Below are 26,183 nucleotides of genomic sequence, written 5' to 3'. Positions count from 1 at the left end.
GAGACCAAAGATTCAGTATTTCACTATAAAACAGAATCTGCTATACCAGGGGTCGCTTAATATGCTTTGGTTCGATTTAGTGTCCTAAGAGACCAACTTTGTCCACACGCTCCATGAAAAGAAATTATAATTTACACGCTGGGTATCTGTTCGTTTTTGATTTAAAGTATTTAAAAAAGATAAAAGCTTGAGTTTGCCAGAGAGCATAAAGATTAGACTTTAGAGCGATTGGAAAAAAGGTCATGTGATCTGATGAGTCAAGACCGAGCGTGATGGGCCTGTAAGGGTGAGAAGAGGATTAATGTTCGGCATGCTGCGATCACTATATTGTTATAAGCAAATCATCACGAGGACGTGTTAGACGTGTAAATTGTCCACTACGTACGCCGTACAGTATTTAACTCTTATTCATCACTTTGAAACATTCAGTAGGTTAGAATAACTTCACAGCTTTATTAGCATCAGAAATTATTTCTGTCACACTGAATGGTTACGGGACTGTTTGAGTTTGAGGCAATTAGAAAGTTGTTTTGGGTAAATAATCAACAGCAGGACAAAGCAGTGTCATCTGTTACATTTCCGGTATCACTGCAACTGTTACAAAGCTGTTGCTGGTTATTTTTCGGGTGCAGCAGGTATTGTGTCGAGGGGTTTTATTCCTTTTATACTGCAGAAATTTGACAACATTAATGAGTTTCATTGTAAATTAAAATGGAACGGATTTTAACCTGTTCGTGCTACATTTAATCCATAAAACAGGTTTACTCGTGAAACCGACGATAAACTGCTCTCGCGACGTTAATACGCTGAGAACAGCTTGTCATGTTAATGTGGAGAAGAGGGGGGAAACATAGTTTGGACTGATACAAAGCTCTGAGACTGGGACTCCTTCCATGGACGCTGATCGTCCCCTTAAGGAAATCTACAGTCGACCCCTGAAATTAACCAGCGGTGTTTATGTTCCTAAAGCAACCACACATTGTAAAAAATCACTAATTTTGAATGTGGTTAAAAAAATGAAAAAGGCTAAACATGCCTATTTTCATATTTAAATTTAAACCCTAAATACGCTTCTAATTTAATTTCAAACTCAGCTTAATACGTTCCCCTTAAAAAATAAAGGATGTAAATGTAAACCCGTGTACTGTACCGTACTGTACTGCTGTGAGCTGGATTGTAAAATACTGATGTTACCCCGATATGGACTGTAATTTATGCCAGGACATTTTCTTTGATATAAGTATTGTAGGGTAAATACGGTAATAATTCACCGTCCCAAGCTGCATATTCCTCTCTGGTTGCTTTGTGTTCTCTTTACGGTAATAAAACATTTATACAGTATTATATTTTATATGGAAATGTAGCTGAATTTACGTGAAATATTTGTTAGAAAATTAGAAAAGGATATAGTTCTTAGTAGTTTAGCCTTAAAACTCGTTAAAAATTCTATTTTGCCTCCAAACAAGTAATACAAATAATTGTGGACGATATACGAGGTTCTCGCGAACAGTTATTAGTCAGTTTCAGAGGAAAAATCTGTGAGTGACTGAAGGTCGTGAACTCCAAACAGCGACTCGGCTTGGGTCGACTGTACATCGGAAAAGGATCTTATAATGCGTTCGTATAAAACCAGAGATCAGCATTGAGAACCGTGCAGCGCTGTAACTAAACGCTATTAGAGTTATTATCATTATTATTATTATTAGGTTCGGATTCTTGGACGTTTAAATGTTTCTCCTGTAAATAACACGTCTCCGTGGGATTTCTGACGAGCCGATTAGTAAAACGATCGCCCGCAGAGGTGACGTGTTAGCGGAAAAAATGTCACGTTAATAAACAGTCTGCGTAACGAGGTGATGTTCGAGGTCTCGGCCCGTGAGTCATATACGCTCACGCTGCCATTTTGAGACGAGTTTCTGCCGCTGACCTCCGAGTGACTCTTCAACCTGCATTCCAGCGTCCCAGTGTGTTAAATCTTCCTGCTGCATTAAAGAAGCATGCACAACACACACGCACACACTCTCTCTCTCACTCGCACACACTGTGCTTTTCAGCCCTGGAAGAAAGATCTGTTGTAATAATGGAACGATTTTACATTCACACAGAAAGCCTTCCTCGGCAGTCGGCCAAAAAAAAAAACAACAAAACCTCTGAGTGGGTAAAACCGTACAAGGCGGCGAAACGTCGCAGCTTCTCGTGTTAAAACGATCACGGATCTGCAAACAAAGCTTTTTTTTTTTTTTTTTTTTACCTCAGCGTTATTATTTTTTTCCTTTTTAGCTTTGTAAGTCAAGGACGAGTGCTTCTGGAGTGGTGGTGGTGGTGGTGGGGGAGGGGAGAGGGTTGAGCTTGTGCTGCTAATTCAGCTCCTGAAAAACTCGCACTGAGAGAGAGGGAGCGGGAGGGAGAGGGGCAGCTGTCTCTTATTGTCGGTTGCCGGATTTCCAGCATGCCTCATTTCACCTTTCAGGGCGAACAGCGAGAAAGCTCGAGGGGGTGGGTGGGGGTGGGGGTGGTCTGTGACGCGTGTGAGGTAAAAGCGAAGGAGATGGATAAACAAACAAAAGCCTGATAAATGAAAGATCTGTGGAACGCCTAAAGTCACTACAGGTCCTTTAAATAGGAATCAGAGAGATAGATGTCCAGCCGGTCTGGTCAGTGGGTTAATAATAAGACGAAGAGGACTGGGGGGAGGGGGGGGGGTACTTTCCCTCAGGGGATGTTTGAGAGAGAGAGAGGGGGCACTTCAGGAGAAACGAAATGGCAGATATGAAGGGATGAAGTCTTTAACCTCTTCCACACCCGAGCGACTTGCTCACGATTTAGATCGAGAGATTTCATCGTGTACGCTTCTCTACAGGAGTTTTTGTCTCACATAGTGAGGAAGACAAACATCCTCAAAGCACAGCGGTGCAAATCCGAATGAGGCATGCGTTCCTCTCTTGTTCATATTAATAAAAACGACTTTTAGTGAAATTGAGCTGAGGGCCCGCGACGCCTCACGAGAGGAAAGACGACGCGAAAGAAATCTGTAATAATCTGGAACAATTTAAGCGCCGGGTCTGGAAGATATAATCATCAGCGGTTAAAGGGATTTTTCCCCGGCTGATTTTTTTTTATTACCACAGGTGGAGGATTGTGACTGGTAGTGCTGGAAAGAGGGCACGAGCATAAATTTTGATAAAAAAAAACAAGGGAAAAAAAAAAAAAAAAACGAAAACGGCACACATTCATATTTTTTTTCGCTTTTTATTAAAATAAACTCTTAAATTCGAAGCGTTTTTTATCTCCGATCCAAAGTTCTCCCAGCCAGGTGAATTTATGTTTTTTGATTTCTAAGTAAACTCAGAATTTATTTCTCTCTCTTTTTTTTTAATACACTTTAACATTAACATCAATATAAAGAACAAAGACGTGCTGATAAAAGATCAACAGGTTAAACTGATAATAGGAGCTTAATTCTCCCTGTGGCGTTAAGATTATTTTAATGATTTTATGTTTAACGATCCTTATCATTAGTGTTCCTTTAGAATTTGACCAGTTAAAAATGTATTAACTGGATAAAAAAGAAAATGTTTTTGCGTAATATTTCTCCATAGCTCTTGTAACTTGTACAGCACGAGGGTGTACTACTGGACATTTTTAGCAGACGTGTTTTAATCAACAGATTGTTTTTAAAATTTTTTATTTTTATTAATTTATATTTGTATTTATTAATTTTTATATATTTTGTCTGTCTGTGTGAATATTACTTTTAATAATTTATGTAATTATATTGACTCTAAACATTGGGGGTAAAATGTGCATCTTTTTTTTATAAATAATTATAAACGCTTAATCAGTTGTTCATTTGTTCAACTATCAGTTAAGAAAAATGTCAGAAATGTGAAACTTTAGTTAATAAAAAACTCGTTTTAATTATGTAGCGCTTTACCAATTGGTCATTGTTGCAAAGCAGCTTAACAAAAAAAAGAGGATGAGTTTAAAGTGTGAGGGAATGTGTATAAATCATAATGAGCAGATTGTTCCTGATGAGCAAGCCGATGGTGGCGAAGAAGAAAAACTTCCTAAGATGGCAATAAGAAGAAAACTTGAGAAAAACCAGACTCATCAGGGAATTCATCCACATTTGGGTTATAACAGATAGCAGGGATTGAGCTGCATTTGGGATTTACAAATAGTAAAAAGTGTGACGTGTCAGCAACAAATATTATGTGATAGAAAAGAAAATGGATGTTAAAGGACAATAATGAACGTTGGAATGGTAACAGTAACTCTACGTTGTGTCAAGTTGGAGTCCCTTGCATCATTTCAGTGGGTTATTGGTTTAGTTCTTACTTCAAGAAGAAGAATTTTAGGTTTTGAGAATGAAGACTTTTTAAATGTATTATGAACTCTTTTATATTTTTATATCCATGCTGCAGTGTTTTGGTTTGCTTTTACTTTAAGGGCTTTGTTTTGTCCTTAGTCTCTAAATAAGCAGTAGTAGTAGCTACATACCGCTTCTAAAGCTAGCTAGTTAAACACAAAAGCAGTCTGATAATCAGTAGAGATTAGAGTAATACCATTCTCAGGTACTCTCCCTTACTTACTAATTTTGCTAGCTTGCTAGTTTAACAAGCCGCGCACCCTCTCCTCCTCATACCCAGGCCCTGGCGGTGCACGCTGTCAGTGCTAACCTCTAAGCCAGGTTTAAATAGAGTCTGTGATGAGAGATTTAAGTTTCTGCTTATTCACTTATTCTCCCTGCACCGTTTTAAATACCTCAGCATCGCCTACTCGCGCTGTGTCACCAGCAAACTTCACAAAATCAGAGAGAGTGTGAAAAGCAGTCGTAAGTGTTTAAAAGTAACTCTACACAGCCCCGAGGCTCCACTCCACTCAGAGCAGTTGCTAAACAGGCAAAGAAATAAAAAAAGAAAGAAAAATATAATCCAGTCGTCTCACTGCTGCTAATAATCAGCGCACAGACCTCGGGGTGTTACTGCACGAGCAGGAGGAAGAGCGCAAACCTCTTGACCTGGAAAGCAAATGCGTACAGGGTCGTCTAGCGAGGTTAGTTCCTGCAAGAGCCTGTAATTATCATCTCGCCCAGCGTTTGGTTTCCTAGATACCAGAACAATAAAAGTGCGAGGTGTGTGATGGTGTGATGTGAGGATCCTGTAGAGGCTCCTGATTGGTCAGAAGGTGTTTGGGGTTCTGTAACTGGAGCTGTGGATACTCTGGTACGGTCTCGCTGCTGGAGCAACAACTTAAGTCTGTTTTACACGCATTTGAGCTTGAAGCGCTACGGATTTGAAAGAGTTTGAAAGATTTGGAGTTTGAAAGAGTTTGAAATATACCGTGAATATACAGGGAGTGGACAATGAAACTGAAACGCCAGGTTTTAGACCACAATAATTCATTAGTATGGTGCAGGGCCTCCTTCTGCGGCCAATCCAGCATCAATTGATCTTGGCCCGAGGGATTTTGAGCCATTCTTTTTACAGAATAGTAGCCAGGTCACTACGTGATGCTAATGGAGGAAAACGTTTCCTGACTCGCTCCTCCAAAACACCCCAAAGTGGCTCAATAATATTTAGATCTGGTGACTGTGCAGGCCATTGGAGATGTTCAACTTCACTTTCATGTTCATCAAACCACTCTGTCACCAGTCTTGCTGTGTGTATTGGTGCAATTTCATCCTGATACACGGCACCGCCTTCAGGATACAATGTTTAAACCATCAGGTGCTCATGGTCCTCCAGAATGGTTCAGTAGTCCTTTGGAGTGACGCGCTCGGACCTTCGGGTTTATCGATATTCATCAGACGTTTAAGAAAATGGATAAATATTCAATCATCAAGGAAACGTTTTTTTGTTTTTTATTATTATGCATTGTTCTTTTTGTATGCGGTAACCCAGCCTCATTAATCAGATCACATTTCATGGCTTCAGTTTTCAGCAAAAGGAAAACAAGCTTTTAAAAATAACTCGCACAGAGATTAATGAAAGGAAGTAAGCCGTGGTTTACATCACAGGTTTAGGTTACGCGCTTGTCTGTGGTTTCTATAGTAACCGGTCAGGTGGCAGTGTACTGGTGGCAGTACTGGAAATCTTTTGGTTTAATCAAAGTTATCTGTGGTCATGTGACCTCTTTGTTTAAACCTGTGTAGAGTGGAATCTCTGGTTTTTAAAAAAGCGGAAATGTAGAATTATCGAAACTTTTTTTTTTTGCATCACACACACCGTCATAGCCGTCATGTTGCTGCTCGCCAGCGTGCAGGACGTAAAGTCACGAGGAGAAAACGGATCATGTTGTCGGGCGCGTCTCAGCACGCGGGATGTCATCACCCTGGAACGGGGCTCGAGCACCATTTACCCAACTTTGCCAAGAAGCTGAAATCTCTCAGGCTTTTGCGATTTAGCTTCAGGCGCTTGTTAACATTTCACATCACCGACAGACAGAGAGAGAAATTTATTTTCCCTGTGTTTGATCAGCTAACGTTCTGACCTTTAGATCAGACGTGGTCATTTACAGATGGGCTCGTTTTTACTTAAGGAACTTTTTTTTCAGTTTTTCTCCAAATCTCGCCCTCCCCCATCCTTCTCTCTCCCTCTCTCTCTCTCTCTGTCTCTTTCAAATGCCTGAGCAGTGAAAAGGCCCGGAGGTTAACAAGTCCGCTGTTGTGTTTGACATCTGTGTGCAGTGGATTGAATTACTCTGTCTCTAATGAGGTTAGTGTCACAGGAAAGATTGCTTTAAGAAGATTAGACGATATTGTGAAAGATTCAGGCTTGCAGGTTCTACAGCGTTTTTTTTTTTCTTCCTCTCTTCATAATTCGCCCCAATTAAAAATCAGGACAATGATGTAGAAGCAGAGAGGATGCAGGCGTTAGGAGTCGCCCTGCTGCGACTGATGGATTGACGGTCGGATGGAGAGTGGCATAAAGCTTAATCAGCACGTCTTCGTGGGGACACCGATCCTCCGATCGCATCATGGTGACCCATCAGACGTGTAAAAGCCCGATGGATTTTGATACACTCCTCCTAGGGGATTTATGCGATCGCCACTAAACCAGGCCGATGTGATCTAAAGACATTGAGAATGCAAAACTGCAGTTCAGTTGTGACGACGCCTTAAACTTATGCAGGAAAATGGTTAATAACTTTGTGTGACATTATATTAAATGACATCACATTGAGTGACATCATAGTGTGTTGCTTTTTTTTCCAGCATCCAGGCTTTTTCATTTTTTCTATGTCGTAATAATATTGGTACGTCCGCTTTAAATGCATGTGTCCTCTTTGTCTATTGTCTTTCTGGTGTGCCAGAATATTGATTATATTGATTAACAACCGATTTCTTGTGCTTGGGCCCGCTCATTGTTGCATACGGCTACTGTTTATTGATAACTTCGGTTCAATTTGATTGCGCATCAGAAAACCCAAATGCATGGTGTTTTTTTTTTTTACGAAAGATTATTATATATTTTTTAATCCCTTACCTTTGGATGAGATTTTTATTGCTGTTTAAAGCTTTACAGGATGAAAGGATTATATTTCCTATGATAATACTCATCAAGCAGGCTCTTGTACTCGGCCCCGCCCCCTTTCTTCCTCGGCTTTCTGAACGCCGGGCCTCTTTAATTCATCCTACAAAGGCTTTTCAAAAGGAGCTTAAGCTGCCGAGCAGAATAGAGGGAGAGGGAAAAAAAAAAATACGAAACACGACGCCCCTTAAGGACCGATGCACTAATGCTCTTTATCACGTGTGGAAGCCGCGGTGGATCGTTTATTAGACCGGTTTGAAAGCTTATTACTTTAGGAAAAGTATATCCTAAACAAATCCAAGCGCTGTTAAAAGTTCACAGGCGGGGCGGGGGGAGCGCGGTGATGCGTGCGCTACTGGGTGGTCTGGTGAAATTAGCTGGCTAACAAACGCAGGCTCGGTGCGCGTAGCTGACAGATGTGGCCTTTAGACCGGCGCTCACCCCGACGAGTCCGTAAAAGCCGAAATGGAATTCGCGAAAGCGGCGTGTAGCGGTGATGAAAAGGAGCGAGCGCTGTCGGTGGAGACAGATCACGGTCAAGATGTCTCAACTCCCATCTCATCTCATCTCATCTTATTTCATCTCATCTTATCTCATGATGGGAAAATGTTGTCCGAAAGCCAGTACGAGTCGAAGGTGTGTGATGTGTGATGTCGCAAGAAACCGAAACTGTAATCCTGCTCCTCTGAGTAAGGAGTAAGGAGTTTGTTTGTTTGTTTGTTTATTATTAAGCGTTTGAAATGAGCGTCGGAAACACGAGGGGTTAATTACATTGGGAAATCATGCCGTCGTTCCACATGTGTGTGTGTTGGAGGTAGAACCACCCACATGGAGGTGCCTCTGTTTAGAGGAAGCAGCAAAGCACATGACGTCTTTAAATAGTTCACAGGGCTCGAGGGGCGGCTGGAAATACAAGAGCCTGTTTGTTCGGAAATTGTTAATAGCAGCTTTTTAAAACAAATAATGTTGTGTCTGCCGATTTATTAATTCATTTGTTTTCCTTATTGATAAACTCGTGAGTCGAATCACTATAAACGCCTAACGATGTGTTTTGCTTTAAGGCCTCGGGTAAGACTTGCCGTGATGGTGGATACAAAAAATCTCCGTGTATTAGTTTACCTTGGGTGGATCTCCATGGTCATGTAGTTATTATCCTGTTGAGTTTGATTACTAGACATTACGCTGATTTCTTGTTTGTGTTATTTTATTCACATCAACTTGACCTCCAGGGGAAAACAACATGGCTTATTTGGCTTTCTAATAAAGTGAGCAAAAATATTGATTACCTTCATTATTATTATTATTATTATTACAATATTTATTAATTTTACATTTTATTAACAACTAACAGATTGAACACATAACTACACATTTAACACAGTACCTAAAATTTTCAAACTTTGCAAACGATTCCCTTAACGATTCCAGTGGGCACAAATGACGTCATCACGCGCATTGCATAACTTGCGCACGTTGCGTAGCTTACGCTCAGTCAATAGTAAGCATGGCACCTAAGCGGAACAAACGCTCAAAAGTCTGATTGTATTTCACCAAAAAACATAAAAAATAGGGCAACTTGCAATACTTGCAGCGTAGATATTTCCTCAAAGGGAGAAAATACCACTAGCATGCTAAAACATTTGCACACACAGCATGCAATAACTATAAAAGAATGTTGCGTTTTCGATCCGCTCCGGACTAAAAGTTCTCAACCCAGCAGCAACAACGTTGCTAATCAACAATTTGTTGTCCCTTTTCTTCCAAATGAGAGTCGATAAGGGAATCGATAAAGAATCGAATCGTTAAGCAGAATCGAAAATGGAATTGGAATCATAAAAATCTTATCAATTCCCATCCCTACTTCAAAGTTTAAAAACCTAACAGTACGGGTTTCTAACATGCGTGTTAATAGTGGTGTACGCTGGTGTAACGAGTGGGTTTGAGACTAATTCACTTAGAGTTTTAAGAGGAAAAAAAAGCAGATTGAGGCTTTAACACTTGATTTTTTTTGATAATGATAGTCTAAGAACGCGTTTCTGTTAAGTCACCTGGAAGCTTTGTTTTTTAAAATTCAGGACGTTTGTGTCTGATGCTGATTCCTGAGATCTCTCACTTCAGCGTATTCTCGGTTAGTGAAGGAGCGTGGCGGACAAGTTTTCATTTCAACCTGCTTTTTTTGCGATATTTTTTATTGCACGATTTTGTGTAGATTCACGATCACACGATTTTGTGTAGATTTCGTGTTTGTAGTTGAAGAGGATCTCGTTGAGTTCACACACAGTCGAGCGGTGAGCCTTCAGATTTGCATTATGGCTCTGTTTGCTGTAGGATCGAGCGTAAGCATTAAGAGAAATCCCCCCCACACACACACACCACCAACACACACCTATTAGCCTTTTATCTGGATTTTCTCTCTCTCTCTCTCTCTCTCTCTCTCTCCCTCCTCGAGGGTGACCTTGACAGGAAGGTGGATTATTATTGTAATAGATACTGTTGTGTTTGAGTGAGTAGCAGTCACGCTGAGCAGCAACAGTCGAGAGCGGGGGCTTATGTTAGGACTCTGCCCTTTCTCACATACATGCCTACATCTGCTTTCTCTCTCTCTCTTTCGCTGTCTCTCTCTATAGTGCATGCTGCATGTCGTCAGCGCTCAGCTTGACATCTGGATCATTTCTTAGTCTTTTGTTTTCCTCGAGTCGTCGTTCTCATGTTAAGAAGAGGCAGATCGAATGAGCACGAAAAACAAAACGGGGAAAAAAAAGAGACAGATCTGGAAACGGAAAAATTCCAATCTAAACAGTTTTTATTTTGTTTGTTTGTTGTTTTGTTTTGCTAGCTCACACTCTTAAACGATATACAAGATAACGCGGCATCGAGCAAGTCTTCGTTCGTTCATTCGTTCATTTATGTGCGTGATCGAAAAAGCTGGCAGCGCCCCTTCCTTCCCCACTCCCTCCTTCATTCTCATTCTCAGACAGCAACCGTGAGGAATGCGGGTCGCCTCTTTAGGCTGAGGGAAGGAGGGCAGTTCAGTTCAGGGGCCTCAGTCTTTCCCCCCGTGCCTTTGCCTCCCCAAGGCGGCGAACAATACCGGGAAAGCCGGCCAGCTGCAGAGAGAGAGAGGGATGGGGGTTGGGTCAGAGACCAGCATTGAGATGGAGGATGGCTCTTCAGGCACCTGCTGGGTAAAAGCCGGGGCTGTAAAAGATCTGACACACGAGTCGTCTCGCAGCCGTTCGAGTTAGCAAATTAGAAACGCTGTATCCGTTTGCGATCTCTCCAAGTCAGCTTCATTAACATTCCCCTCAGGTACACACAAAAAAAAAACGGCGACATTTGTTTCGATGATCGATGTGTTAGACGCACTGGAGAAGTTGACGTGATAATGGTCTGTTTAGTATCCCGGGAGGTAAAAGAAGAAAAACTCGAGCACCAAGGACAATCAAAAGGCACGAGATTTGTGAAAATGAATAATGAGTCGACGGAAAAAAAACATTCATCATTAAACTAATTTCTAGCGTGACCATTTTGTGTTATTACTCACGATTCATCCATTGCTTGTGAATATTAATGAAAGGGTTAAGTGTACGATCATCAGCGTACCGGATCGGGGGTTCATCCGACGCCCCAGAGGATAATGTGTAGATTCTTTATATACGTTGCTTGCGAAGCTTTTCTGCGGTGTTAAACCGTTGCGCAGGGCTCGTCCTGAACAGGAAAGCTGATCTGGTGGAACGATCACAATAGAAGTCGTCGCGTTTTGCTCTAATTGATACGAAGTACGCAACGCAAGGCGTGCAGCACTGTGGAAAAGTCACCACAGATTTAATTTTTTATTTTATTTTGCCTATCATGTCTGCAAAAGTTTTTTGAAACAAAACTTAATTTAAACTTGATGAATAAGTAACAGAAGTTTTGCACCTGGTTTTTGCATTAAAATAGAAAGTGTAACTAAGTAACCAGATGAACTCTGTCATGTTCATGTTCTCCAGCACACTCAGTAAAACCTACCAGCTGTTTTACTCATAAAGCTGCACAAATCTGTTTATTGACGGTTTATTTTATTACTCTTTAGTGCTCTTTATAAAAGTTTCTTTTTTTTGTCTTCAAAGATCTTCGATTACGGCATTTTACGGCAACAATAAATACATTTTTATTTATTTATTTATATATTTTAAGTGATGTTTGGGAATATTCAGCGGTTTGACTTTTGCACAGTACTGTGTGTGTATGTATGTAGGTATTAGCTTGCTCGCTCACTTAATCGAACAATCATTGATCCTGAGGTAAATACAAACACAGTAGTAAGAGTGTTAATACAATAGACATGTCGTTGCATTAACAAGATCGTCAAAGCATGCTTCAACTGAACTGACTAAAAGATAAACAAAGCATAATATGCAATACGACAGCACGGCGGCTTAGTGGTTAGCGCTGTCGCCTCGCACCTCCAAGTCAAGTCAAGTAGGCTTTTATTGTCACTTCAATCATATACAGTTTCGTACACAGTGAAATGAAACAACGTTTTTCCAGGACCAAGGTGCAACATGAATCATAAATTAACAACATAAATTAACAAAAACTAACTAGCTAACTAAGCACCAAGGTGCTATATACAAGATAAATTAACATAAATTAACATTAACAATATTAACAACATACATCAACATACATTAACAACATTAATAAACAACATCAATTAACATTAATTAGCAAAAACTAACTAGCTAACTAAGCACCAAGATGCTACAAACAATATAAATAAACAACATGAATTAACAAGATACATTAAGAAAAACTAACAATTAGCAATTGATGCATATTGTGCAAAAAAAGAAAAAGCATTTACAGGTTGGTGTGTCGAATAGTTTGATGGTGTTGATCAGTGTGTTCTGTGATCCAGGTCCCGGGTTCGATTCCCACCTCGGGGTCTGTGCTCGGTGGGTTTCCTCCCACAGCCCGAAGACGTGTAGGTTAGGCTAACTGGGTTTCGCAGATTGCTCTGTAGTGTGTGTGAATATGTGTGTGAGAGCGGTAAATGCGATGGTCACTGTTGGACTACAGAGGCTCCTAGATGAATGGACGGAAATGTACATTATACAAAGTATATAATCTATAAATATATAAAAAGTATGAGGTGAATGTGTCCCATATACGCATCAGTGGAAGGACTAGGTTAAATTAAGACGTGCAAGAACTCAGATATAGCAATTAAAAGTGATGCAGTGCAGAAATTGGGTGTTTTATTTATATGTATATATGTACGTGTGTGTGTGTATATACAGTGTGTATATATAGAGATATATATATATGGTTAGGAATGAGGGTCAAAATGGAGACAATGAAAAAGTGGAAAAATCTGTTTGATTTTTAACAAGTTGTTTTTGATTGTTTCTTGGACGTAGTGGAAACTGTAATTGTTCAGGTTGCATGCACATGGTGTGTTCAAGCTGATAAAGAAGCTGTTCTTGTTGTGTTAAAGAAGTTTATTCAGTGTGAAGGAGTCTCCAGCGTCTGTGGTTTGTATCTCTGAAAAAGCTACAGCTTCAACGTTGACTACAGCTGTTTTATTCCAGTCAGTCAAAACAAATCGATTTCTTTGGGTCTCATCCTCCTGTCATTGATTGATCATTTTTCTCTGATGTAATATTTATAGATTTAATTTTTATCACTTGCTATTTTAATGGGCTGCACGCTGGCTTAATGAACCTCACACCTCCAGGGTTGGACTTATAGTCTTATGGTCTGTGTGTGTGGAGTTTGTGTGTTCTCGTTGTGCCTTGTAGGTTTTCTCATTGTACTCCGGTTTCCTCCCACAGTCTACAGACATGCAGTGTAGGCTGATGGTTAGCCTTGTGACAAGTCAGCACCCTATCCCGGGTGTCCCCTGTCTCATGGTTGAGAGTTTCCCTTCCGTTGATGGCGAGCTGTCTCTTCGTCTCAGCGTTTTCGAAACGATTGCATGTTTTTTGCGCTGTCTTGCCGACGTATCCCATAATGCTTTGCACACAGCACGGTCAGATCTCTAGATTTATTCCACACACACACAAACATGCACCGAGGGCGTAAATGCACCAGAAGTGCTTGTTGTATCTGCTTCTTTTTGTTTTCCGAAGAAGCATCTCTCTCTCCCTCTCTCTTTCTCTGTAATTATCATTATTATTATTATTTTTCCTATGAAATTACTTCATGACCAAAATCCTCATCCAGCGTGTCCTCATTAACTATCAGAACCTGTCGAGAGATCGCGTCCTGGTCTTACGCGGCCTTACGAACACATTCTGTAGCGTCTAATAGGATCTTATTTGTGTTCGTTGGTTTCAGCAATATGTCGTCTTAAGGGAAAACACGCGGCCCTTTCTCCTCTTCTCCGACTGTGTATCTTGAATAAAAGGACATTTAAAAGAATCAGTTTCTTCCGAAGCTCTCGCTGGTTTAAGAAGCCACTTACAGACAATTATCTTCATCCACGCCTGGTCTAAGGCTTGAGCCTCGCAAGTAACGACTGTTCTCTGGTCAGCGTCTGATTAGTTACACCCTGACTAGAGTTGCATTTTTTTTTTTTTTTTTTTTTTTTTAACTGATCATTTTAATCATCGTTAATGGTAACGAGACACATTTTTTAGCAATTTGGTTATGCAAGTCAATTAATGATGCCTAAATTGTTTAACAGAAAAAAAAGAATTCCACAGTACTGACTCATGGTGTAGTTAATCCGTGACTCGTATGAATGCAAAGTTTATCCTGTGTACGGGTTTATATATTTATAACTTCATATTTTTGCCACTTTTTAAACAAATAAAAGTTTTTTATTTTTTTGCTTGCTCAAACACTCTCTCGGTCTGTGTTCCAAGGTTGCCCGATCACAATGTAATATAAATGGCTACGCTGTGCTGAAAACCTGCCCACTCCAATAAAATAAATAAATAACACAACTGACTAAATAATATCAGTGCTACTGCTCATAGTGTAGCTCAACTGTTTATGCACAAACATCACATCATTTCACTAACATTTATTTTAAGCACAAGACATTTTTTTTTTCAGCCAAAGATAATCAAGTCGCTCAGTTACCTGAAAACGCCCAATCTGGCAACACTGCTCGCTCAACTTTGACAATATAAATTCTAATCGTTTCTTTTTAAACACGTCACAACTTTCTAACTTTATTTTAAACTGCACACACTTGTCATGTGTAAAAGAATATATATGTAAGCTATGGAGTATTATCATGTAAAACAAACAACATTTTCGGTTCCAAAATCGCTGATACAAATCTCATTCAAGTGTCAAAAGGTTCCTCTTTTTTTGGTTTGTTCCATAGAGTCGCTAAGAGGTTTAATTAATAAAAAAAAAAAAAATTTAAACGGCACTCAGTCAGTAGCAGGGTTACAGGACTTAACTGACATGTAAAGTGTGATATGTAAACTTTGACGTTTCATCCTGTGATGTGTATCGCCATATCGTACAAGCACATGGATAAGGAATCAAGTGCAAATCAAAAATGTGAGTAAAATTGACGCTAAAAAAGTGCAACATAAACAAAGTTTATCTGAGAAAACTTGGACACAAAACAGAGATTATCTGGCGCCTGTTTCTGTGAACCAGGATGTGTGTATTGTTACAGGTTTGCTAACAGACATTCTGCAAATTAGTAGTGTTGCGTGATAAAACACACAAGGAAAAAAAAGAATTTTATTTATATTTCGTAAACATTTTACTGTCTACGTTTTTAAAGATTCGTAATGAGCCGCGTTCTGGTGTGTAATTGTTTCTATGCCCACTTCCCCACATGAAATTTTAACCCTCAATTGGTGCGATTCTGAGATGTTGGAAAATCAATTTAAGCCGTTCAAGAAGTTTGATGGACTTAAAACAAACAAACAAAAAAAACCTATGTCGAAGTTCAGGGGGAAAGTAAAAAAAACATTGTCCACAGTTGAAATAATAATTTAAAAAAATGGTGCCAACGATTGAAAAAAATCTTGCAGGATATCAGTTCTTCAAAAGTGGATTGTAGCGTTTTGTTGGTGGTTTATGCATCTTCGTAATGGATTGTGAAAAGTAAAAAAAAAAAATCTCCAAAATTTCTTGTTTCGTGTCGGGAAGCTTCGAGTCGTCACCAACGTGTTCGTTAATAAATTGATACGTTTTTTTTTTTTTTAAACAAGAGTAAAATTTGAGATTGGACGAAAGTGACATTATGTAGAAACATGACGTCTGTTGCACCTATTTGAAATCAACAAAGTATAAAATATGATTTCCGTGCGATTCGGTTCGATTTTGTTATTAAATAAAATTATAAAATACTGCGTTAGTGCCTTTTTTTTGTAGCTGATTTGCTGTTTGCGTATGGATTTTGTATTTATTGATTAATTGCGCATTTGCTTTGCCTGGAATTTTGAGATATATTAAGTTCTAGCGTAGACCTTTGATCGTATATTGTCGTCTGATCGCGCGGTCATGCTGCTCGATATAACCGTACTGGATTTTACTGTGACACAAATAACGACAAAGCAACTTTTTAATTGGCTGTAAGAATTTTATACCTAATTGTTAAAGTTTTTTTTTTTAATTTATTTAAGTTTACGGCATTTAACATTTTTACATTTTTAATGTAATGTTTAAAGTATTTTCCCCTACTGCTAACTTCGCGGTACTGCTGGAAAATCTTTAAGTACCAAAATCGTAAAAAAGGTAAAGTAAAAAATTTTAGGTGTTTATTATTCTGTCAAGACGTGGGAAGGAGCCGCCTGTTCTCTTCTGCATACGTTTCCGACTCTGATCTCAACACAGCACTGGTTAGGTTTCTCTTCTGTTGCTTATCTAAAGAAGAATAAAAAGACCACCGGATAGCGTGCGGTATATTTTGTGTGTGTGTTTATGTCAGAAAGAGATATAGATAGAGCAGCAGAATTGACTGGAGCTATCAGAGCGTCATGTCTGATTGAATATCAGCTTGGCTTAGCAGCTCCTCTTGTTAAACAAGCGAGAGCGGAGCATATGCTTAAGAGTGCAGGAGTTTTTTTTAAGCGCTCGAGCTGAGTAATCTGATCAGCACGGCTCGGTTATCTTAGCAAGCCTACGAGCAGTGAAGTAGAGCTGACATATTACTCCTTAAAGGCATGACCCGACAGCTTTACACACACACGCGGGCACGCCTGCTCAGCTCGATTCTGTAAAAGACTGTCGCTTATACTCATCTATCCTATTCAGCTGTTTCAGATAAATAGACAAACATGCGTACACATTCACTGCTGCTAAACTACACCAAACAAAAACAACCTTTTTTTGAGAAAAACTATTATCCCCTTTCTCTGTTTTCTTTTGATTTATCTCGGCTCGATTTCACAGTCAAAATAACGCAAGTACCTGTTTAACCTGTTTATCAGCAGTATAAAGTAGCTTGCACAGTTAAACAGACAATCATAGTTTGGACTTAGCAGCTAACAAACTTCAATAAAGTTTCATACCTGAACAAAAGTTAACTAAACTACAGTTATACAACAAAATATAAACAGAAAAAAGTTTTTCCATTGATGATTCTTCTGGTACAAATATACTTGGAAATGTACTTCGGTATTGCAAGTTGAAAGAAAGTCGAGTGACTGTAGACTGCGAAAGCATGAAAATAAAAAAAAACGCAATACAGACCTGTACAGTCGAACATACAGTCGGAAATTTACATAGAATTTGTCCATAATTTAAGCTTTATTTATTTATTTATTTATTTATTTAAATGCTTTCGAGTTGATAAATAAACACATATATTTAAAGTCGTACGTTTAATAGTTAAACACTTTAAAGAAGTCAGAAGAAGGTCAGAAGAACAATCTCATGCAATAAAGCAAATGTCTAATCCATCAATCGCACGGCGACAACTCGACGCACGTAGACACTGTCAAGAGACGATTCGAGAGCATCAGAATGGGGAAGAAAAGCCATTTTAAGTCATTTTGAAAGCGGCATTGTTGGTCTGAGTATTTTTTAAAAAACAGCTGGGATTCTCACACACAACCGTCTCTAGGGTGGAAAAGAGGACGGTCTGAAAAACGAGAAACGATCCAGTGAGCGACAGTTGACCGGAGAATGACCGGACTGGTACGAGCTCATAGAAAAGCAACAGTGACTCAAATAACGTCTCGTTACAACCGAGGTATGATGAAGAGCATCTCTGAACACACAGCACTACCACCAGCATCAGGAGACCACACAGAGTGTCGCTCCTGTCAGCTAAGAACAAGAAACTGGGGCTACAATTTACATCGGCTCAAAATTGATTTCTTTAAAAACAAACAAACAAACGAAAAAAAATTAAATATGCATTTGAGGTTCTAAAATGTTGCAATTCCTCTATAGTCCTGCAGGTGGTACACCAGCACTCCTTGTGGTAGGAGAGAATTATTTGTCACGTTTGTTTATAACTGTACAAAATCTTTAAAAACAAAATACCGAATTGTGATATTTATAAAAATCGTGATGGAATCGTAATACAGATCAAAACGGAGCACCTACTGAAGGTATCGTGACGAGATCAAATTAGCCGATTAGCTCAGTGATATGAGTTTTAGCAGAAACCCGTCGCTGAATACGGCGACTGTACGGTTACTGTGGTCGCTACTTTTGCATTGGTTAATCAGGCAGGTCCTAAGTGTGAAAACTATACAAATTTTTTCAGCTTCTTAACATTCTTAAAATCTTAAATGGCCATGTTAATAGATACAGTGATGTATAAGAGCTAGCCTGCTTTATGACCGGAAACAGCTGACCGGAAGTTTTTTGAAAAGACGAAATCGAAACAAGCAGTGTTTACGAACCTCTAGATAATTTTTGCATAAAATTTAAATATCAGCATTATCTCTGGACTTTTATAAGTAACAGTACAAAATCCTTTACTGTGTGATAGTGTGAGTAATAACCAGTGTTTAAGCTAAAAAACAGTGTACTTGGCTTAAACAAGGAGCATCATTAGACTTTATTATGCGCAGGAAGAGGGAACGATAATAAACACCGCCTCCTCAGGGCGCGAGTCTTCAACAATAAATCTCCCACGATCACGGTTAAAGAAAGAATCATCATCATCAGCCGAGTATCGATCCAGAACGAAATACGGCGCGTCCTCACTTTGATTTGCATTATTTTTATTTTTATTTTCCTGCTTATTAGATGTCATCGATCACGGCGGCACTTCTTTACAGATCGATTGATCCAGCTTTAGACGGTTAAGTCAGGGAGGCAGTAGTTTTATATTCTCAATATTGCTTCCTGTAAAGAGGTCGAGTGGGAAGCTCTGAATTAGCAACAGGCGCGAGCATGCAGGAGGAGGAGGCAGGGCGGAGTAAGCAAGACAGGGAGGGGACGCGTGAAAACGTGATTTTCGGTTTGGAAGGCATTACAGACGGTCTTCGTGCCACCTGGTTATAAATCTGAGACGCTGCACTCGGTTCCACTTGGGTTTGGTTATGAGCTGCTGTTTATGAAATGAGAACAGTGTGACTAAACAGCAGACCTGGGCAACAGATTAACTCCAGGACTAATTGTAAATCCATTAGTTAACACGCTGGCTGAGTGAATTCTTGTGTGTGTGTGTGTGTGTTGCTCAGTTGCATGCCTAGATTACATTACATTAGCTAGTGTATAGTTATTATAATGATGATGATAATAATAAGGGACAGGAATCTCAGGGGCCTGTATGATATTACGATACCTAGGCACCGATTCAAATCTTTTGTTAATATCACGATTTTATAAACATGCTGATTGTTTTGGCTGGTAGTAGTGGCCTCAATAGTGATGAACTATGGGGATAATTAATTAAATAATTAAACATTTTACACTGAGAAACAAACAGTTTGGCCAAACTTAAACCATGTTCCTCTAAGCTAGAAAGATTTCAGAGAACCCGCAGCATTTCTGTTCAATCTGATATTTTTTTTAAAATAGATTTTGTAGAAAATTTAGCCAGTGGCACGAGACTTAGTGACCTCTCACCTCCAGGTTCAGGATTCAGTTTGTGTAAAAGTTTGCTGGTTTTTGTTAGATTCTAATTATGTCAAGATTCACATTATCAGCGACGTAGTGATGATAATGCACACACACTCGCCTTTACACACCCCATATCTGTGGAAATTCGTAACTCGAATGTTGGTAAGTTGGCGATTACCTGTATTCGTTGCCACACAGTGGGGTCAGAGCACAGGGTCAGGCATGATACAGTACTGAATCACATCTTCAAAACCGAGGTATATACGGAGCCGTGATCAAAATAAACCATTTTGGAAGTACACAAAAAAAAAGGGTTTCTGTCTTTAAAAAAATATATAATAATCCTGATAAACCGTATTCATCCTGGTCTACTGACGCACAGACTCGGTTTCTTTGAGAGATCTTTTAATGTTTCAGAAGAACATTGGCTCTCGTTCACTCATGCACACAATCAACACACCGAAGCGGTCTCTCCGCACGCATCCCGAGACTAAAGCACGGCCGATCCGAGCGCCGCCATCCAATTCAATTTGTGTGTTTTCACTTTTTTTTCTTTTTTTTTATCTTGCACTTGAAGAAAAGACCCAGTGTCTGTCTGAGAAAACACTTTCTCCTCGACAAGATCTATTTATGAAGCTAAAACGCGATTTGGCCGATTTAATAAATAAATCTTTTTATAATATATACACAGTTTGCTGAAATGGAAAAGCGTCCGAATTGGGGCGATAAACATAAAGACATAAAGCACGGAGACGTCGCCAGGCGCGTGTGTTTCTGCTTAAAGCAGTAAGTCTTTAAAAAGAAATGGACTTCACAGATGTCATAGTTTGACGGATCAGTAGCCATTACAGGGCTTGTGTGTGTGTGCGTTTTTTTTTTCCCCTCCTCCTGAGGACAGATTGCTTTACATCCTTCTCGACACATTGTAAGTTACACGGTGAGGGAAACCGAGTCAGGCTTTGAAGTGTTAAGTGTATGCGGGCACAGCTGCCGTGTGTAACCTACAGGGCGCTTTTCTGCATCTCCTGTCCTTGTGTTTCACGCCCGCCCTGAAGAACTGCGTCCTGCTCACGCCGTCGAGTCGGGCTGTTCCGTTTCCTACCACATGTTGACAGGGTGAGGTGTTGGATCTCACTCGTGTGGTCCTCAGAGAACTCTTTGCGCCGATCGCCGTCGACTCGTTTGCGTTTGCAAAACCCCGAATAAAGATTCGTCTGTACGAAGTCATGATTTAAATCGTGTTAAGCATGAACGGTATCATTATTGTTGCCACTGTGTTTTTGTGGTCATCACTCATTGCAGGTTATTTGGCTTAGCAGTGATGCGTGATGATCTCACAGGTAATGAAAAGTCGAAGGAAATTAAACATGGACGCGATAAACAATCAATAAACGTGATCAGGAAGACAAACTCATCTGATTAAAGACCTCAAATGTGGTTTCATTTGGTTTACTGTTAAATAAAGCAGTTCGGTTCCACCAGTGTTTAAAGCTGGAGTCGGATTGAGAGCCGGAAAATCTTTTTATAAAAGATATTTTTTTTTTCGTCTTGTTCTGTAATTAAACCAGCCAATGAGAGTTTCCCCTATTATGACATCATATTACAAGACGACGCCCTACTCTGGCTTGTTGCTCAGCTTATTTACTCAGAAATCAGCCTCATTCTCTAGAGTTTCTGTCCCAGGGTTTGACCCGGGCGTTGAACAAAAATGTGTAGCCGGAAATATAGTCATAGTCACGTGACTTTGAATGACATCATAATCTTCAGGCATAGCGTGCGTCTCATATGTACTAAAAGTACAGAACGTACCAAATGTTAAGCCACTATAAAGTCATCCTACCGAGTTAAAAGGGGACACATTGACACTGTCGTAGCGGAGTCGGACGTATTTCGCTCAGTATATGGAATTCTCGGCCATCCGTGTATCATGGCACAGGAACAACAGTCTAATTAAACCTAATCTTGATAAACTTAAGTCTTGATGAGCTTTAACCATAAAACCAGAGTTAAAAACATATTGATAGACACTGAAACGGTGCGTCTGCAGGAGGAGCGAACAAAACGTATAAATGCGTTATCTGGTAATTCAGCTGAAGCAGTTACACACTTCATGAGCCCTCTGAGTCGTAATTTGTTAAAGCAGGCAGATTACGTCTCGCTCGGGTTTGTTGTTTTACTTTTCAACACATAATAAGATTCCTCTCACGTTTTTTTGGCGTCATCGATATAGATATATATATATATATATATATTTTTTTTTTTTTTTTTTTTTTTTTTTTTTTTGTACCACAATGTCGCAAACTCATAAATAGTGCTAAAAGGTCAGGCAGTTTTAGTGACGGATGTAGTGATGAAGAGAGATGGAGACGCATGTCAATTGTCAATAATTTTACTCCTCAAAGGTCCCATGTTTTAGTGTTTTTTTTTTAAATAAATTAAAAGAAAAATCCTGCACGGCTCCTCCAATGCACGTACATGCGCATCAGCTGATATATTTATTAGTTAGTGCGTCTTTAATTTTAATGCTCCTTCATAATAATTATCTTCTCGTCTACACACACCGTTTCTGTGACTGTGTATGAGCCGCTACTGAGCCAGAAAGAGGGAGGGTCTTATTATGTGAGGTCACAATAAGGAGGAAATCTATTTGATTTGTTTAAGTTCCAGCCAAAAAAACCTGAATACAGGAGCCAAAGCAGAGTGTTCGTTTGTTTTTGTTTGCACACACAAACACACACAGGATGTCATCTGGATATCTGAAAGTGACTAAAAAGTAAGTTTTGCTTAATAGCGCCTCAAATCAGAGTCCAGATATTAAAATGATTTTCAGTTTGCTTTTTGCTCTAAATTCTGTTTTTCTCCCTTAAAAAAAAGAGACATTCTTTACCGTACATGCATTTAAAATGAACTCTACTAAAAAGAAAATTAAAAGCATCTTTAGCGTGTGTGTCCTTAAAAAAAGGGTTAAAGGACCGTAAAGAATCAGTGATGGAAATTTCAAATAGTCACTAAAACACGTAGTAAATATAGCGTGAAGATGATCACAGAGATGTTTATTAGTAATACGCCTTTTTCATTTTTACTTTCACACCAGACTGTTAGTTTGTACTGGTTTTTCAGCTTTACAATCCGTGGATCATTTGAAAATAAAAAAAAAAACAACTTAGTAAAATAAAAATAAAAAAAGAAAACGAGTTTTTGTTTGTTTGTTTGTTTCATTTACCAAACTGATAAAATTTGACCTTTTTCTATATTTAAAAATAAGAATTTTTGTTTGTAACTTTTGTTGCCTATTTTTTAGTATTTAGTTTTGGTCATGATTTTGTAGATCATGAGATTATTATAATTTTTCTCTCTTTTTTTTTTTTTTTTTTGTTGTCTTTTCTCAGCCCTGCATCAGACTGGTGTGAGTGTAGTAGTTTTGTTTTTCTGAAAGGTATGGTTCTGAAATTAGCGTACTCTTCAGGAAAACATGAAATAATAATAAACATGATGATAATTTAAAAAAAAAACGCTGTCCAGCTCACCATGAAAATTAAAAAAAAAACTCTGGGTCAGCCTACACATGTCCAAAAATAATGATGATAAAAACACAATTTTCTTTTTTTCTTCTTCTTTTTGTTCATATAAGAATGGAAAACGTTAAAAAAAAAAAAAAAAGCTTGGAAAAGCTGTTTTATCTTTTTATTTTTTACATGAATATTGGGAAAAAAAAGGTTTTCTTATTCTTTCATAATTTTTTTATGATACATGAGTAATTTTTGTATTTTTTTCAGTGCGGTTTGTTTTTTGCTAATAACATAAAAATTTCATGGAATTTTTAAATTTCATACTTTGTGATGAATATTTTCTCGTTTATCTCCGGACTTTTTCTTTTCCCCCTATAAGCTCGTTAGCACCAGCCTTATCTACAACCTGGAAGGATTAATAACAGACATCTGTCCTGTGTTTTTTCTTTGCGTTCATTAAAAAATAAACATTAATATTTCCACCGCATGGTCGTGTTACGCTATTAATCAGCTTTCTGACTTACAAGAATTCACGGTTGTACCACCGCACCTGGTGTGTGGATCAGATTAGGCGTGTTTACTGCCTGACTAAGAGTTGGCCTCATGTGTTAAACGCAACGCATTAAACCTTTTCCAGTTCCATCGTATTCGGCCAGCAGTCGGGTCCGTAAGTGCCGGTGGCGGCGGCGGCGTTCTCGAGGGAGGCGGAGCAGCGTTTCTTCTCCCCGAGTGCTGAAGGATCTGACAGTTGGACAACGCCTCGAGTGTGTTGTTCACACACCAGCCACTGCTTTGGCAAGTCCCGGCGAACATAAATCACCGAGCGGTTAGGACGACGTCAGATTTTCGCCTCAGCGTCACGTTTCGCACCGGGGCTCGAAAGAAAGTCAGGGAAACTTTGAGCCGCGTTATGATTTCACTCCGACGTGATAATTACGCCACTTCTCCAAGAGTGAACGAGGCCCTTCTTCTTCTCTCTCTGTGTAGATCTCCTGATGGGTTCCTGTTATCGGAGCCAGAATTCCACTCGACCCTGGAGACATTAACTTACCTAAATGACTTTTTAAACCGTGATGGATTTGTGCTTAAGTCGTTTTGTTTTATTCCTTTTTTCTGTGGTTCATGTTCACGTCTACAGCAATAAACAGTCTGGTCTCGTCTCGTCTGGTTCTCCGGTTGGCTCACAGATGCTGTCTGTCTCATTTCCTCTCACGAACGTTGAAATAGTTTTAGCTTTTCCACATGATAGAGCATGGACTTTTTTTACGAATATTTTCTTACTGTCTTTAACTAACTTTTTTTTTTTTTTTTTTTTTGTCTCTTTTGTTTCTCCCCAGATGGAGTCTCCGGTCTCTACGCCGGCCCCGCCTCCGCTGCACCTTTTAGCCTCGGTGGGAAACAGCGACATCGCCTCACCGTGTGAGCAGCTGATGGTGCGGACGCGTTCGGTCGCCGTCAACACGTCCGACGTGGCCCTGAGCACGGAGCCCGAGTGCCTGGGCCCCTGCGAGCCCGGAACGAGCGTCAACCTGGAGGGCATCGTGTGGCAAGAAACCGAGGATGGTGAGGACGCTGTTGCGGAAAAGCAGCACATGTATTATTGTTGTTTAATTTACAGGTGTTTGTGAGTGTGTACTGGACGATACCAGTCCTGATACTTGAATGAGTGATCTACATCATCATGGTGGAACATCGTAGCGGCGTGGACGTTAGCGTTCATTCTGTTCTGCTCAGCAGTGAACTTTCGTTTGCACCTCGAATAACAGCCAGTGTAGCGGTGTATTCTTTCACGCTTGTGTTCTCACTGATCAGAATGAACCAGACTTTGGGGTCTTAGGAAACTATTTTTTTTCTTAGGCTCGACTTTCTCCAAGTAGTTTGAAGAAGAAGTTACTCCACCTTTAACCATATCGTTATGTAGATGTGACAATTCTGCTTCTTCTTATTTATCTTCTACATGAGTATTAAATCACATAGTATCAGTACACGGTATTGGATCTTACAACATGGAGAGCGTTTATGAACAGGTAGGTGCTGAGGTCAGATTTGGTGTATGTTCATCTCCAGTCTGGGTTTAAAGCACTGAACTGGTTTATTATTTCACTGGAGCTTTCTTTTGTCTGGCGGTGTTTTTTGTTTGTTTGTTTTTTTTAATAGAGCGTTTTCGGTTACAACAACAGACAAGAAGCATCATTGAAGTTTTTAATTATAACGCTAATAGCGATGTTAAATGATTCTTAAATTTGGTAGAGTCTAAATTTTATATATATATATTTTTTTGCACTTCATCCAAGCTTCCAGTTTCATTGTGCACACACATACACACACACTTTAAATGAGTCACCCTCAATATGCCCACCGCTATGTTCTGAGCCTCAGCCTTATAAAGAAACCTCATCAACATTCACAGCTCATACCTCCCTTAAGTATTTGCCCCCACACACACACACCAACATGCACTGCCTCTGATTCACCTCTCTTTTTTTTTTTTTTCCTTTTTTTTCCTCCACTTCCACTCTTGTGCGTGTGTTCACCAGCCCTGCCTCAGTGCGTTTCAGGAGGGACACAAAAAGAAGGTCGTACATATCTCCGGCCTCGGGCGTGTTCGGGCACCGAGGGCCTCCACCTGCTTTAGTCTGCTTAAGGGACATAGTTATGGCCTGCTGCTTCCAGCCTCCTCTCATCTGTTCCTCCTCTGGAAAACATGCCTGAGAAGGAGGAGGGCGTCTGCTCGGCATGTGCTCCATTTGATCATCTTTCTCCAGCTGAGCCAGCGCTGCGTCCACCAGGATGCCTCTGCGTGTTTGAAGTTTGTGTTTTTTTTTTCCCCTCCCTCTCGCTGCGGAAGCGGGCAGATCTGTATCTCCATGACTCTGTGTGTGGGTGGAAAGTGGAGCAGTGAGATCCGGTGGCAGGGTATCGCTCGGGCACTTTGATACGGCTCAGCATTGTGCTCGACTCCTTTAAGGACTTGCCGCGGGTCTGCCCACATCACTGGCGATCTTGTGTCTCTGTGCTTCCAGCGATGTTTCTGTAAATGTCAGCCATGCCAGGAGCTAACCGTCTTCGCTTGTCCTTTGCTAATGCTTTCTTAAATAGACGGGTTTGTCCTCGTATTATCTTTCATCTGGAAATATTAAACTCTCATTTACATTTC

At 39.8% G+C, this 26,183-nt stretch overlaps 1 protein-coding gene across 2 annotated transcripts in view; it reads left to right on the top strand.

Annotated features, from left to right (window-relative positions):
- The window catches only part of LOC128543318 (zinc finger protein 609-like), a 56,261-nt gene that overhangs the window by 17,385 nt on the left and 12,693 nt on the right, over nucleotides 1-26,183 (top strand). For both annotated transcript variants that reach the window (XM_053513708.1, XM_053513706.1), the window contains exon 3: nucleotides 24,364-24,589. In XM_053513708.1, coding sequence (XP_053369683.1) covers nucleotides 24,364-24,589 — 226 coding nt within the window. The remainder of the gene's footprint in view (nucleotides 1-24,363; nucleotides 24,590-26,183) is intronic.

The sequence above is a fragment of the Clarias gariepinus genome, chromosome 15, assembly GCF_024256425.1.
Source record: "Clarias gariepinus isolate MV-2021 ecotype Netherlands chromosome 15, CGAR_prim_01v2, whole genome shotgun sequence".
NCBI lineage: Eukaryota > Metazoa > Chordata > Actinopteri > Siluriformes > Clariidae > Clarias > Clarias gariepinus.
The sequence above is the reverse complement of the archived record's forward strand: the minus strand, read 5'-3'. Positions and strand labels throughout refer to the sequence as shown.